Source organism: Carassius gibelio, chromosome A7, assembly GCF_023724105.1.
Source record: "Carassius gibelio isolate Cgi1373 ecotype wild population from Czech Republic chromosome A7, carGib1.2-hapl.c, whole genome shotgun sequence".
Taxonomy (NCBI): domain Eukaryota; kingdom Metazoa; phylum Chordata; class Actinopteri; order Cypriniformes; family Cyprinidae; genus Carassius; species Carassius gibelio.
In genome coordinates, this window is record NC_068377.1 from 25,447,705 (window position 1) to 25,464,328 (window position 16,624).

The following is a 16,624-nucleotide window of genomic DNA, read 5'->3' on the forward strand; positions in this document are numbered from 1 at the left end:
ACCAGTTTATGTGTGTGAACAATGAAAGCAATATGCATGTGCACAGGGACAGAAGCACAGCTGCTAAACTTCAACATGGAGCAGATCATCCACGGTCATTCTAGCACCTCGGCCATGATGGCATGTCTGGGCATCATTTCAAACATTCCATGGCCAGCCATGCTTTCTGCTCTCACGGATAATACCACTGAGTTGACGCTTCCAGATGGACTTTGTGTGGGCTTTGTTACATTAATACCAGCAGCCTGTTGATGCTGGGACATACTTTGAACTGCGTGAGACTTTAAAGAATGCATTTGATAGTCGTGTCTTTGCTGGTATAGACGGGAGAGTGCGTCATTGTGATGTATGGAAACTAAGAGCCACCTGTCTGCTGCTCTCTGTGTGACTGTGGTTTCTTAGGCAATTAATAGCGTCTGCACGAATGACGCATTTTGATGTGTCTTGTGTCAAAGAAATCTCTAGAAATTAGGAGAGGATTGGAACCAAACAATGGAATTATTATTTGTGCGTAGGGGAAAAGCAAGTGCAAAATGTGAGTGCAAATGAGGAATATGTAATACAGTATTTAAAGGAAAACCTGACAATAAGCATCAACAAACCTCTTTATTTAGCATGTTTTGCATAACATCATGTGGAAGGAAAATACTGAAATCACTAGACCCTACAGCATAAATCTTAAATACAATAGCAAGAAATGAACACAAGGAATAATGAAAAGCAAATCACACCTAAGCACAGACCATGGGATGTGAGTGAGAAAAGGGGAGCACAAGCAAATGAAGAAAACCGATGAAAAATTTCTTTGCTCTGTCATTTGATCATTGACATGTCATGGGATCAGTTTCAGGACAGAAGACAGAAAGAGGACAGTGTCACAGTTTCTCCAAACCCGTTCCGTCTCTCATTTCTTGCTGTCTTCTTTTGTGACTTGAGCTGCAATGAAGTGAAAGAACCATTATTAGATTACATCCTGCATTTACAACAGGAAAAAGGCTACCACTGTAGAATTATCTAAAGTTACCTTTACTGCTGTTCAAAATATTTAAATACACAGCTGAGTGACCTACAGCAAGCCTGCATGCATTCCAAAACTACACTTTAAAACGGTGCTCAAGCCTATTTTGTTCATTTTAGTCATATAAAACTTTATTGATATTAATTTGAAATTAATTATTCTTTAAATATTATTACAGAGAAGTGGATAATTTCCAGTGTCTAGTTTGTTATGAGTTAGTGCATCCATTGAAATTGATTAGATATGCAGTGCCTTTCAGAAGATTGCTTTCAGTATTGAGAAGCACCCAGACATGCTGGACTTGAGAGGGTGGAGTGCTTTGTTAGTGAGAGTGCAGGAAGTGTGGGTGTAATGGCAACACATGGGGCACCGTCATGCTTACCTTGGATTTCACACAGAGCAAACCTGCGCTTACTGTTTACTCACGTTCTGAGGGAGTGAGGTCGGTAGCGAATGTGAAGGGAAACAGGAGGTAAGGAGGAAGTATTAAAGTGTGACACACAACAGAAATCATGGATCACTGGAAAGAGATCCATTTTGGAACTTTGGAACAAATGCACTTCTATGTCCAATCCAACCCAACAGTTATAAAACAAAATGAAGTATTCGATTTATGCCAAGACATGTATGTTTCTTAATTTAGTCTGAAGTAAAAGTGGCATTCTAGAATTTTTCTTAAGTCATAAAGTCATAGAGTCATAAAATAAAATGCTAATACAGACAGAAGTATGGATGGACTTTGATCTATATGTCTCAGCATATATCTTTCATTCGATCATAACATAAGAGTGTTATCTTATGTTCGGTGGTCATTCAGGTAAGTTTCATTCATATGGGACACCACTGATTATGGTCCCCTCATACAACATCTCATTTGACTATTAGCATCATGTTTTAGTGGAATACCCTGAAAAATACAAAAGTTAAAAAAAAATAATAATAATAATACAAAAAACAGGACTAGTTCATTGAAAATTAAAATATCAAATTAATATAAAAAAAGTAACTTAGCTTTTTTTCACCATAAACATAAAATTGTAAAACCATAAAAGTGTAAAATTTGGCTAACAAAACAGTTGCTTGTCCCCATTGACTTCAATAGTATAGAAAAATGCTATTGAGGTAAATGGGGACCAGCAACTGTTTGCTTGCCAACATTCTTCAAAATATCTTCTTGTGTATTTGGCAGAAGAAAGAAACTGCTGGTTTGGAATAACTTGAGGGTGAGTAAATGATGGCAGAATTTTCTTTTCGGGGTGAAGCATCCCTTTAAGCAGCACAACTGTTTTCAACATGATGATAATAACAATAAATGTTTTAGAGCACCAAATCAGCATATTAGAATGATTTATGGAGGATCGTGTGACATGGAAGATTGGAGTAATGCCTGCTGAAAATTAAGCTTTGTCATCAAAAAATAAAATCTAACATCCCAAACATCTCACTGACCATAGATTTTGATTGAGAGACAAATTACATTTTAAGTTTACAATTTTATTATCAACTGTTACTAAGCAAATCTCTCAGTAACTCTTGAGTTAGAGGCATGTACTTACGGCGCACTTCCAGTTTGCATTCTACGACGTCTTCTCCACTGTCATTGATCGCCTTACACATGTACACACCTCCATCAAACGGACACGGCTTGCGGATCTCCAGAGTCAGCACACCCTGATTGCTGAACATACGGTACTTGGCCTCGTTTGAAATGTCCATCTTATTTTTGTACCATGTGATTTTAGGCTGCACAAAACATTGAAAATAAATATCTTTACAATTTCCTTACATAAGCATTGATATGATAGACAATAATTTGTAATACATTTATCGGAATTATGTATAAAACAAAATGAAGCCAATAAATGAAGCCAATAAATATTTTCTGTCTGAAACAGACAGAAAAGGCCCAACCAGCTAGCACTTTTAAGAGTTCAAATTAGTTTATTTTTGCGGATGTAGTACTTATTAATATATATATATATATTAATAAGTACTACATCCGCAAAAATAAACTAATTTGAACTCATATATATATATATATATATTAATAAGTACTACATCCGCAAAAATAAACTAATTTGAACTCTTAAAAGTGCTAGCTGGTTGGGCCTTTTCTGTCTGTTTCAGTATCACAATATCCCTGTGAACAAAGTGAGGACCTTTGGGATGAATTGTAATGCTGACCCCATCAGTGACATTTGTATCTTACAATTCAGACTTTTATTCTCTAGAATTGCTGAACAAGCATAAATGAGTGTGATGTTTCTGTTTCATCCTGCAGCTCTGCTGTATAGTGCGTGACCTTTGATATTGAGGTCACATGTGCTCACCTTAGGGATGCCTCGTACGGAGCAGCTGAGTGTAGCACTGTATCCAGCAATAACTGAGCGACTCACAAGAGGATGTGTGAACTTGGGGGCCTCAGAGAAATCATGCTCTTTGTAGGAAGGAGGCTTGTACATAATGCCTGTAAAGAAAACCGAAACCTATATCAGGGGAGTCACATGGGAATTTTAAAGACTTTAAATACAGGCAGCCTAACTGCCAATTTTTTTGCAGGAATGCTCTTGCCATTTAAACTGTTTATTTGTGAGCAGGCAGAGCAGGCATGATAATCTAGTATATAGGCAGAATCACCTGTTTTCTGGATGTAGGCACTGTCTTTGGAGAGGCAAGGCTCTGGACTCAGACCCACCATATTCATTGCATACACACGAAACACGTACTCATTTCCCATGATCAGGTCCGAAACCACACAGTTAGTGCGCCGATACTGCTCAAACACAGTGTACCATTCCTGCAAGGAAGAGAAAAACCACACAAACGTAGTCACATATACGCAATCACAGGAATATATTACATTATAATATATATTAAAATAGCAAAGATTTATTTTTAAACTAAAAATGATAAAATTACAACCGTTTTACTGTTTTTTATTAAATAAAGTCTTTGTAAGCGACTTATTTCAAAAGTATAAAAAAAAAATACTGAATGTAGTCTATTTAAAATGTAAGACTTTGAAAAACACGAGCGTCTGGAGGCGTGACGTGTGGGCGGAGCTAAAGAATCACGAGCGCCAGTAAGCTTTTGTGTTGAGAGCGTTTGGAAGCTGTGACATAACCTTGAGGAAAAAACCATCATCCAAAACAAACCATGGCTAACAGTCAGATTCAGCGTATATTTATGATCCAGAATCAGATCCCGAGGCTGAAACTGAACGACAGCAGCAGCAGCAACGACTCGCTCCGAGCGGGGCACAAACCCGGGTCTCCGATGGGAGGCGGACGCACTAACAAGGAGGCAGAGATATTTTAAGCAGTTTTACTCACCGCCTGCGGTTCCAACACAAGATCGTGACCCTTTTTCGTTGGGATTGCATCATCCTTAAGAAATAAATGATACGCAAATCCGTCGTCAAACTAGGCCTTGTTTGTAAAACAAGCATCTTCGAAATGCAGGGAACAAACACAAACACTTGCACAACTCCGTTGATGCTCTGTAAAAATAAGCTCACTCCACTGGTCCCTTAATACTGTTTTTTCTTTGGTAATCTGTGCAGGGTTGTCTTGCCCTGGCAACCAAAAACACACTTCTTTTGTGACTTTTCGCGACGCTCTCGCTCTGATCAGTGAATGAATGTCTGTGCTCAGCCTCTCATGGGTATGTGGGTGGTCAACAACAAATTAATATAGCCTATGTGTTAGTTCATTTACAAATATAGGCACAAAAATGTGTTAAGAAGGATCAATTTATCTGAAGGCAAAATTACAATATATACATTTTTAATCATAAACCTAAATTTGTTATTTTATTTATGTTTGTTTGTTTTGATTTTTCTATTTTGAACCACTTTTTCATATGGTCACCAGGAAACAGTATGTGGGAACTATGTCACCACTTCTCCTTGCTAATCTAGAACACTGTAGTGTGGTTCTCAGATTTCTGACTATACCACTTTAAAATCATTGTCCATTGTTATAGGCAATGGGGGAAAACGCTGCAGGATTGCATAGCACGTGTATTAAGCCAAAGTGTCATTACTACAGTATGTCTTTGGGAGCAGTATATGTTGAAGCAGGTAAATGGTCCGCTCATGGATGTGCCCCGAAGCCTGTAGCCTAAAGTGCTTTTATATTTAGCAGCAGAGCATCTCCGATTTCTGATTGAGATTGTCCTGTGAAACCTGATAATCCGGTGTCTTCCTGCCTACTGCTCTGGACACAGGACTAGCTCTAGTAACAATGAAACCTAAACCGGGTGCTTTTTATTTAGCCACTAACCTTAGTGGCTCAAGAGTACAAAGGGGTAAAGAGAGCACTATAATGACAGCACTTAAATCAGAGCAAGGCCGTAGGCTAAGATTTCAGCATGCTTGCACTGAAGTGGGCACAGGTGCTCCAGTTTGGTGTGCAGCAAGGGTCATTTTGGAGCTTTGGTGGGTACTAGATGTTCTGGATGCTGTTCCCTTGGCTCACAATTCAGTGCCACTGGCCAACTGTACGTCACAAGAGAGGCTATAAACTCATAGTCTCGCTGCAATGCCGTGCCACTAATGAATAGTGCACATACATTACTCAGTTACCAGGAGTGTACAGTAGTGGTACCTGGAGAAGAGGGTATACTCTTAATCTATGGCAACAATTTTTTTTTAAAGTGGCCCAGCAAAGGATGAACGCCATTTGTTTTAAACAGTGACACGTAAGACTCCGAAATAGGCCAGTAGTATTTGCACATTGTAACTTAACTTCTGCTGCTTGACTTCATGGAGTAAGCATCATTATGAAATCAATATTAGCCACAGAAAATTTGTTTTATAAAGAATTGTGCAGCTCTATGCCAATGTGTGACTGTCTCTCCCATGCCACACAGTGACATGATAATTTCGAACCCTGACATATGTTATTAACATAATTTACAAGGTCCTGTTATTAAAAAGTGCTCATCTTGGCTGATGTCTTCATTTGATGTTGTAGTTGAATACTGATTGGGGTGAAGGACAGAGCAAGCACAGGCGTAATCATATTTCAAGGGAAATATGTTCCTGACCGCATCACTGTCTTAGGTGTTTTTAGGGAATACTTACATTTATGTGATTGGATTAGCTACTCATGTGCTGGACTGTCATGGTTTTGGCTAAAGCAGGACACTAGTACTGAATGATGCGCATCAGAGGTGATTTAGAAGTGGGTGTACGCAATGCTGACTGATAAAGAAGTGGGTATATGCCGTGTAGCACTGCACTACACCACTGTCAATTACAGTGATCACAAGCCTAGCTGCTGTAGACAATGGCAACACAGGGAGGTTTATCTAAACACTAACTCTTTCTCTTTCTCTCAAATTCTCTCTGTGAGCCCGACTTTGATTACTAACAGTGCCTGGCATATGTACTATAACAGTTCATATGTACAGTATGACTCTGTCAAAGAGACAGGAAATTAAATAAAACAAAATAAATAATTCTCTATTTTAGCAAAAGCCCAAATTTGTAAGTGTAAGTTTACCATGGTTTTCTTATCAGCCTTCTGGATGTTGTAGCCTGTGATGTCGCAGTTGCCATCATCCTTGGGTGGTTTCCACTCCAGGGCAACGTTGAAGCCCCAAACATCTACCACCTTTAAATTTTGGGGTGGGCCTGGCAGGTCTGACAGAGGAAAGGAACAAATTGTGTTTGGATGTTTACTGATGCAATCAAACAAACTTGTATTGTACATAAGATAACACCTTCTGTTACTCCAAACTATGAATACTGAGTGTAATTCCTAGATGTTATTCTTGCGCAATTGTGACAAATCTAGTCAATAATACAGGTTAAACTTACGGTGTATGGTCTAGTAACTCACCAACAATCTGTATATTCACACTGGCCCTGTCCTCCACATTCTCAATTTGCACTTGAACATCATATTTCCCAGAATCCTTTCTCTCAGATCTCCTGATGAAGAGGATGGTATCAGTGTCGCTGTTTCGTATGCTGACCTGCTTAGGGTCCAGAGGCTCATCGTTCTTTGTCCAGGTCACTTGAGGTCGTGGTTTACCCTTAAAAGTGAGGTGAGTGAAGAATGAGTCGATACATCTCATTGGTTTTTATTTGTATGACGGACAAGAAACAAATAAAATGTACTTATATGAGTGGACAAACAGACAGAGATAGATATGTTTTTGGCCACTATAGTACCCTACAGGGGTGTTACAGATGCCGTTCAGACTCATGTCATTGACTACCATCTGTGTGCATCCTCTCTCATTGAATTTCAGCCATAGAGCTCAGAGTATTTATAGAGTGAGAGGATGAAGATCAATGTTTCACAAACTGGGTTCTGTAAACAAACAAGTGGACAAGCTACAGTCTAGCCAAACACTGAAGCTCTGGCTGATGGAAAATGTTGGAGGTCAAGGTCTGCATCAAAGGAGGACAGCCAATGGTTTCATATTGCGACAAATAATACAGAACTTTACTGGATCTTTTCATACGACTCACAGGATGCCTGCCAAGAAACAAATCTAATTTGTTTGCATGGATTAGTCACATGTTGCACAGCATCATTTTGCTAGTGGTGTATACGTTTCAAACACCATTTTAAGAATGACTTATCTCACCTGGAAGGGGATTACCAGGTTAATCATGTCTCCTACTTTCTTGATAAGTGTCTGGCGGAGGTTACGGGGTACCCAGATTTTGGGTCGCTCTGCAATAACAGAATGCAAATGATTCACATGGTGGCCCTGCATCTTAGAATATAATAACCTATCTTTCCCATCTCATTCCCTTTCCAACACAGAACTGTAATGTGATGAATGGATGGATATCCACTTAAAAATAAAGCTGATTTGCCTGAGCATCAGCATTTATAAGCCTAGTTTCATTCTATTATCAGGTAGATTCATCTGTACCATGAGGCATTAACATATGATGGCTCTAAACACAATTTAGAACAGTAGTTCCCAACCACTTTCCTGAAGCCAAATTCCTCTTCTTTGTCTGACACACCTATTAAAGGTCTTGGAGTTTCTAAATGAGCTGATGATCTAAATCAGGTGTGTTTGATTATGGAAAACATACAGTGTTGGGGGGCTCCGGGAATCTGGTTGGGAACCTATGATCTAGAAGACAAAAATCCAATACATTTGAATCTCTAGCTTTCCACACTGTGCAAAACCCTTTCCTAAAATCGTAACATTCAAAATATATTCTTTGTGTAACTCACGCATGATTTCACGGATGGTGACTGCTTGTTGCAGTGTGGCAGGAGGGCTTGGGCCCGCCATGTTATACGCCCTTACGCGGAACTGCATCTTCTCTCCGGTTGGCAGGTCACGGATGATCACAGAGGTCCTGTCTGTGAGACCCTTAAATGCAGGGATCCATTCATCAGCTATAAAGATGAAATAAAGGGTTTAGACACAGAACATTGAGGATTTATTCTGAATAGTACTTAGAAATAGCAGTTAAAAATCAAATATTGTACACCTGAATTGCTAGAGCTACACTAACGCTCAAAAGGTTGGGATCAGTGCGACTTTTTTGTAAGGAAATTGATTCTTGTTCGTTGAGCAACAAATCAGCATATTAAACAAAGAAACAAATTTAACAAATTTAATCTTTAAACCATCGCATATTCAAAGTACAAACACACTTACAGCCTTCCTTGCAGTACTCAATCCCGTAGCCTTCAAGCTCAGCTGAGCCTATTCTTTCTGGAGCCCTCCATTTCAGAGAGATGGTGGTATCACTGATGTCCTCCACACACAGGCCAGTAGGTTCACTGGTAGGAGCTGTGGACAGGAAGTCAAATATCTTCTTGTATAAAGTTTTGTTCAAGTACCATGTGCTTGGGTAAACTGATGTACTACAGATCAGCTTTGTCAGCTGACAGCAAGGAAAATCCTTGTGCGTATGATGTATTTTAAGAGCAACATTTGCTATATTACACTTATATACTGTGACTAAGCCATCAGAGTAAGTACTGAAGACTGTTTAATACATGGACGGGACTTGTCACTGTTGTTTCCAGTAAAGTCTCACTGAACAATATGAGAAGAGCATACTGTTTTCACTAAACTAACCAGCCATGGAAACTATGGAAGCAACCTCAGTCTTGTGACCACTTACCTTTGAGACTTCCTTCACAGAGCCTTTCATTACTGACAAGAATAACCAACTGGGTTTAACTTGTGCAGTGGTGAAAAGGGCCTCTTGAAGATATACATGCTGTCTGCTGTGATTTGCAAGCAAGCTTCAGTCTAAAATATTTGTGCCATATTTAAGCGGCAATGACATGCCCAGGTCGAGCTGTGTTTTTATGAAGACTGTGAACTTGCAGCAAATCCAAGAACATCTATTCATATCTAGCCAAGAGTTATCTAGAGTGGAAAGATTACTCAATTACTTTTCCTACAAACAACTGTTTATTGCTCTAAATATGAGGCCAATAGGAATAAACAGTGTAAAATGAGCAGGCGTTGCCTTGTTGTACTTATTCAGTCCTTAAGGTGCATTCATCACATTTACTGTTCTTCTGTAAATGTTCATGTTGAAACCAAGTTATTTCATTAGGAATTTGCAATCGTAAATGAGAGCAAAAGATTTCCACAAACAGATTTTGCATCGAATTTAAGATCCAATTTTGCCACATTGACGAACAGAACACTGCTGGGTTTGGAAGTAACTTCTGTGTAAACTGTGCTTTATTCAACACTACACTACTGACATTTTAATGTTTTTTGCCTGCAACATTTCACTAATCTTTATATGCAACCATACACACAATGACATTAATGTCAATTTGTTAAATCATGACGTAAGTAATGTTTCCGGGTCCAAGTCTCTACTTGTTTCTATTGAGAACGCTCAACAGCTATTTATGAGCGCGGTTTATTCATATAAAGCTAAGATTTAAAAAATGCACAATCTATACCATAGTTTCCGGGCTCAAGACATCCCAGACAACAACATTTTAATGATTCACAAGAGATGAATCACTGTCTAAATAATTGAGATTTTAAAGGGACACTAAGTAGGAATTACTCCCATCTAGTGGTGAAATTGTATTTTGCATTCAAACTAATTTTGCTCTCCAGCGCCTCGCTTTTTCAAATGCGCGTTGCATCTACGGTAGGCGATATGTACCAAAAAGCTTTGACGGGATGTCTTCTAATAGCACTTCGTCGAGTTTTCCTTCAGGTGAACAGGTGTGTTATTTCAAACAAACTGCAACATGACCATAAACAAACGAATGTTACAGTATGAATTACTGACTGTGGAAAACATGAAATATTGTAATTAGTAGTTATGTCTTCTTTATTCGTTATATTTTCTGAATAATGTCCATTGTTAGATATAAAAAAAAATATTGTAATATAGATTGTAACACTGACTTACCTGTCGAGAAGAAAACTGGCCACTTCAGCTTCTCTTTTGAAATCTTTATCCAGCATTAGCTCTTTCCACCTAGAAAAAGCTTCCCCGACATTAACTCTTGTTTTCTGTAATCTACGGTCACGTTTCCTTTTACGTTCTATTTTTGACTGTTTTGGCGACGATGTTTATTTCTCCTGTGGCGCGGCATATGTATGGTCCATAATAAGAATGCAATCCAGACTTTTAAACTTGCCGGTGCAGTTTCAAGTGCCTTTCACTGCTCTGCACCTGCGTTTCTGGCTCTGACCGAAAACACGTTGTGGAAACGCGTTGGCTTAGTACTTTTTGTCCCTCTCTGCTATTATAGTTTTGCAAGATGGCGGAACTACATGGAAGCCTCCGTCGACCTACCCGTCCCATGTATATAAAGATAATAAATTCTTCATTTACGAGGATTAGTTTAAACATTGGCATAGGTATTTGTACACCATTTTTTATGGCATATTTATGAATAAAAATATTGATTTTAGATAATAAAATACCTAAAAAGTTACTTATTGTCCCTTTAAAATGGCAATAAAGGTTAGGTTTGTGATTATTTGGTAGTACAACACACTGTAAGTATATATTAGCACCATTTGTTATTTGCTTTTGGCATCTGATTTGGACCCGGAAACAGTGACTTCAGACTTAACAAGCAGACAGTAAAATCCTACATGCTCCAAGTTAAGCATATCAATACCCAAGCTTAATACAATACCTATTGTTATCAAACTGGTTTAGGTTTTATGCCACTCTATGGTGTATTCTTGAAATAAGTTAAGGACAATGATGCATAAAGATATATAATATATAAAGATGTCATGAAGACTGGTATAATCCCTGCATTGATAATCTCCACAAAAGATTGTTAGAAATAAACGCCTACTGCCAACAGGTTTAGGCTCTGGTTCCGGCTCTGGTGGGGGGAAAGTTTCCTCTGGAGGCACTTCTGCAGATAGTGCCCCTTCCTCTCCCGGTGGTGCTGCTTCTGCTGGAGAAGCTCCATCTTCAGAAGGAGCAGGAGTTTCCTCCTCAGCTGGAGGTGCAGGAGCTTCAGTACTGGCCTCTTGTGCAGGGTCTTGTATAGCTGGTGCTTCTGGCTCTGGCTCTTTGGATTCTGCTGGGACATCGGGCACTGGCTCGGCCGGTGGTGCCTCAGCTGGCTTCTTCTCAGCAGTCTTGGGGAGCATCGGTTTGGTCATTCTGTCTCTGGATCACTTCAGTCTGGTGTGTTCTACAAGTAGAGTCTCCTTAAAATCATCTGTCTGTTCTGTAACACCTGCTGTGGTCTTCTCTTGGCACAGAGACGGTGACAGGCAAGCAACAAAGGAAGTGCAGTGTCCTGCCCCCTCCTCTCTTTTGACAATGCCATAGATACAGCTTTGCAAAGAGCTAACATGCCATTATTTATAGAGAAGGGTGCCATGGATAGTTTCATAATCAGCTGTCTTGTAACAGACAACAGTCTAGATAGCAATGCTTTTAATGCAGCTCACTAGAAGATTATGTTAAATGTGAGCAAACAATTAATGCAAGAATATCATTAACATGTCAATTGTTTAAACTGAAAAAAAAAGCTTTTCAGACCACTTTATCAGAACACAACCTGTTGATTGTAACAATTAAATGAATGAAAAAATGTGGCTAATTAGCTCATACTTCATCCAAAAGTGAAAATTATAGATGTTAAAGATGATATTTTGTAGAATATTGATAACCAAACTGTTTCAGTTCCCATTGATTCACACTGTATGGATATCCGTATCAGAGGCTTAAAGAAAAGCAGAGAAAACAAACGAGTCCCTATTATGAAAGTGAAGTCATAAATTAAAGCAGTGGAACTCACCGACTGGCACAAATGACTGGGAGGCAGCACTGGGGCGTGACATGCCGATGGCGTTTACTGCGTAAACACGCATTTCGTAGGCTACACCCTCAATCATTCTCTTGGCTTCATATGTGGTCTCTTTATAAGGATCAAAATTAAGTCTCATCCATCTATAGCTCTTTTTCTTCTTCCTTTCAAGAACGTAACCTGAAAGACATTAATAGTACATTGTTATCATCATGCACTTCCTCTACAGTGCACATTTAAAAGCACATTTTTCATTGGGTAGCTTCTTCATTATATGCATGCTCCTTCACTTAACTTCAAAGTAGATATATTTTGTATTAAGTTAGAGGTTGAGCAAAATCCATTGATAGTTCTCAGGTACATGTGATGTAAACAAGATTTACTTAATAGAATAGGAACTACTTATAATGACTACTTATAGTGACTACTTATGGTGTAATACTAGTAAGTCACCTATGACTGGCTGGCCACCATCAAAGAGTGGGGGATCCCATTGGACAATACAAGAATCTTCACCAACACTAAGGATTCTGGGAGCTTCAGGTGGATCTGGCACATCTGTAAAACATTAAAAGCACAGTCAAACCATTTCCTCTGTACAGCTAATATACCGCTATGTCAAAGGCATTTAGCTCTCAAATGGCAGCTCTCTTCCATAGATTTGAATGTTGCAGTAAAAATAAAGTGAGTGATAATAAACAGCCAGAAAGAGATGTGGACAGTTAAGTTTGTGTCCTTTTGCTGCATTTTATTTTAGTGCAGTTCTGAAGTGTACAAAAGAGTGCTGCAACATGGCTAATAATAAATAAAGGCTTATCTTCAGCCTCTCAGAGATCCGCTGGGAAATGTACTCATGGTAATGGGGTTTAAAAAGGGCTTACCAACAACTTTGACATTAATGTCAGCTGTATCCTCTCCAGCAGGATTGCGTACAATGACAGAGTACACGCCCTCATCCTGACGCTCCGCCCCCTCAATGGTAAAGATACAGTGGCCTTTGGTACTCTCCACATGGACACGCCCATGTGAGTCTGTCAGCACCTGAACAACCAATCAAAACCACTTGTTAAAAATGGCTTTCATATCAACCTGGATCAGTCACAGGCCTTCAAATCTGAATTCTCAAAACCAGGCAATCAAGAATAGATCACAGAGGAAGTTCTAATATAATACTTGCAAATGCCAAAATACTCACAGATACAGCAGTTAAATACCCCCAGTTCCTATGAATGGAATTATACGTTATGATCTTTAGATTATAAAAGTCTCACTCACCTTGTATTGTATAGAGTTGCGTGTGTGGTGTGTGTATGTGAAAAACTTCACATACACTGTCAAGATCTCAAACGTATTATGATTTGTGTGTAAAAGTGATGGCTGTGTTAATATTATAGCAGTCATGTTTCCTTTTTACCCAGGAAAAGACAAACCGCAGTTAAAGTAGAAAATAATTTTTTTTTTAAATTAGATCGATAGATTAAACTGATTGCAACATCATACAACACAGGTCAATAACATCACAGCCAAAGCAAGAAGCAAATCAGACACATGATTATGTGCAGTGTACAAGTAGTTGTGATTGTTAAGGCCAGAACTCACTTCACCGTTCTTCACTGTCCATGTATGCCTTGGTTCAGGATGTGATTCTCCCTCCTTAAAGCTACCCTACATGAGCAGAGCAGAAGCTGTGAAGCCATGGCAACCAGGTCAGAGGTTAAGTGTGAGAAAATTTACTGTCAACCTTCCATTTCAGCACAAACTCTCAGTCCCAGTGAGCCTCGACAAGACTTTCTGGTTATGGCTGGGAGATTTTACAGTACCTACCTGTCAAGGCTTCTGAAGCCCAGCTGATAGATCTCCTGTTACATTTGCAGGACAACTTGGCAAATTGTAAAGAATAGTGCACACATAAAGTATACCCCAAACTGCAGACGAATTTAAAAAAAAACATAACTTGACCTCAACAAAAGGAAAGAAAAAAAAGAAAAGATTTTCTAACTAAATATCATTCTAAAGGAGAAGTTTATTGTAGGTTTGGGTGTTCTGCTGTAGTCGAACAGGGCTGTGTTTCCCAAATGCAAGTAGATCTTTCGGATCATTACTGCCAATGGTTTATAAGATCTACTTAGGATTACAATGCTTTTGGGAAACACAGTCCAGACCTATTCGCACAGACAGGGATTGTTAGAAATCGTTACCAGACAAATTGAATGACTAACTCCTACCTTTTCTCCTTTTGTCCAAACCACAATAGGGGCAGGATCTCCAGTAATTGGTACATCTAGTCGCAGTTTGTTTCCAGCCACAACCAAGATTGTGGACTCAGCGGTGCGGCCCATGCAGTCAAGATGAATCTTGGGAGGATCTTTAAAAAAAAAAGACATGTTGACATATTTCTCAAAAATTAATTGGTACTTTTTTTTTTCCTTCCATTTCAATATTTATAATTTAATGTAGTTCCCAAACACATATCAACTTATGTATTGTAGTAATGCTGTTTTTATTCTTACCTTGGCGTGGAACAAAATCAATCTTGACCTCTGCGAAGATAAAACACAATCATTTGAAAAACAATGGCACAGATTTTTTTTAAGAGTAGTTTAAACTCACGTTCAAAAGTAATAATTAAACTAAAGGATGTACCTAAAAAGTTGAGCTTGGCAGAGAGATTGAAGGCATAGCCCTCAGGAACGAAGGTGTAGTCAGCCTCATCCTCTGGCTTTACTTCATCAATGGTCAGCTTATGAATCCTAAATATAAATATTTTTTTAATTTATTAAGAAGGGACCTTATAACGCTACATTTTCTCTCACAATGACAATTGCTCAGTAGTGTTCTGTAGTTTCAGTTTTGTTGATCTATTTTGATTCAGAACATGTTATTTTATGTTATTAAGAACTTAAATGAATCACTCAAACATGTGACTCAGGCACTGAAGTGTTGGCACAGTTTCTGATAACTTTTACAACAAGGGGAACAAAAAGAACACTGGATGAAGGTAAAGTGAAATAAGTTCCAAAACCCCTAAAAAACTACAATTACCATAAAGTTACAAGATACTGCAATGTTTTTGTGATTTATGTAAACACAAAGTTACTAAGTTCAGTACCATGAAAAGGCCACAGTTGTGTACTTTTTAAGAGTTACACTTTTAAATGTTACTTTACTACTATTTGCTATGAATATAATATTTTATTACACTTTAAACTTCATACCACTTTTAGAGCTGCTTTGCTTTTGGCAGTGTTTTTGTGGGTGGACATACTTACATTGTCTAGCTACCATTCAGTTAAGCCAAATCTTAAATGCTTGTTTTAACTTAACCAGGCTTGTTTAACCTCAATTGGAGGGATGAATGCATAGCCTTTGCTTATCTCCAACTTCATATTAACCTAACACATGTGCACTTACCTTCCAATGTGTGTGATATGAGTTCTGGCATCAGGTTTCACCTCCACTCCGTTTTTGTACCAGACGCCTTTCACATTCTCATCAGATACCTCACATTTGAACACAGCCTGGTCTTTGGCCTTCACCGTCAGGTCAGCAATGCTTTGATACACCTCTAGCTGTTTCTCTAAAAGTCAGAGGTCAAAGAGAACGATGTCATCACACATGACCAAAAACCATTCAACAGCATGAACTTCCTGTCTGTTGTGGTTAACTGAAGACAGAAATCATATAGGTCTACAGCAACATGCATTGATGTTTGGGTGAACATTCCCTTTAAGATAATAAAGAGAGGTAGGGTAAAGAAAGGTAACAATTCCACCAATGGGATGGTAGAGTTACAGTTTTACTTGGCAGCTTCTTTTCTTTTTTTTTTTGCACCTCTTGTACTTGATCAAAAGCCCAGACAAACTGGTAGCAGACATACCTGTGTATGAGTTTGTTTGCTCGTAAAGTGCTACACATGCTTGAAGACTTAGTATAGGTGACAGAATGATGGAGGGAGAAGGGAGAGTGAGAACGAGACAGAAGAAAACAATAAAACAAAATGGGAGAGAAAGGGAATGAGTCATAAATCTTTCTTAGATGCTAATAAAAGAGAGAGATGGAGCAGCGTGTGACAATGACAGAAAGAGAGAGTGTTAAACCTGCCCTGTTCAAACATGGGTCAGGAGGTCTAACAATAGCTGGCATGTGCGCATTGGGAGTGATAACCTTGTACAGAAGTGTCTTTGCCCATGTTTTTTAAACTGACGAGAGGTGAAGTTTGAATGACATAGACACAAGTGTGAAACCTTAATGACTGCCATATGTGCAAAGTACTTTTTTTAAGTATAATTTTTCCATCCTTTCTAATAAATTATAGTAATCTGAAAACATATGTAGCTAGGGACAG

General features: G+C 38.7%; 1 protein-coding gene across 1 annotated transcript in view; it reads right to left on the reverse strand.

Annotated features, from left to right (window-relative positions):
- Window positions 1-587: 587 nt before the first annotated feature.
- Window positions 588-16,624, reverse strand: part of LOC128016945 (myosin-binding protein C, cardiac-type) — a 29,421-nt gene continuing 13,384 nt past the window's right edge. The window contains exons 17-32 of the mRNA XM_052601912.1: window positions 15,691-15,856; window positions 14,923-15,029; window positions 14,790-14,819; window positions 14,505-14,644; window positions 13,161-13,320; window positions 12,733-12,837; window positions 12,271-12,459; window positions 8,663-8,797; window positions 8,230-8,397; window positions 7,622-7,710; window positions 6,865-7,060; window positions 6,526-6,665; window positions 3,656-3,815; window positions 3,349-3,485; window positions 2,575-2,761; window positions 588-936 (exon numbers count right to left, since the gene is read on the reverse strand). Coding sequence (XP_052457872.1) covers window positions 905-936; window positions 2,575-2,761; window positions 3,349-3,485; window positions 3,656-3,815; window positions 6,526-6,665; window positions 6,865-7,060; window positions 7,622-7,710; window positions 8,230-8,397; window positions 8,663-8,797; window positions 12,271-12,459; window positions 12,733-12,837; window positions 13,161-13,320; window positions 14,505-14,644; window positions 14,790-14,819; window positions 14,923-15,029; window positions 15,691-15,856 — 2,141 coding nt within the window. The 3' untranslated portion in view covers window positions 588-904. The remainder of the gene's footprint in view (window positions 937-2,574; window positions 2,762-3,348; window positions 3,486-3,655; window positions 3,816-6,525; window positions 6,666-6,864; window positions 7,061-7,621; window positions 7,711-8,229; window positions 8,398-8,662; window positions 8,798-12,270; window positions 12,460-12,732; window positions 12,838-13,160; window positions 13,321-14,504; window positions 14,645-14,789; window positions 14,820-14,922; window positions 15,030-15,690; window positions 15,857-16,624) is intronic.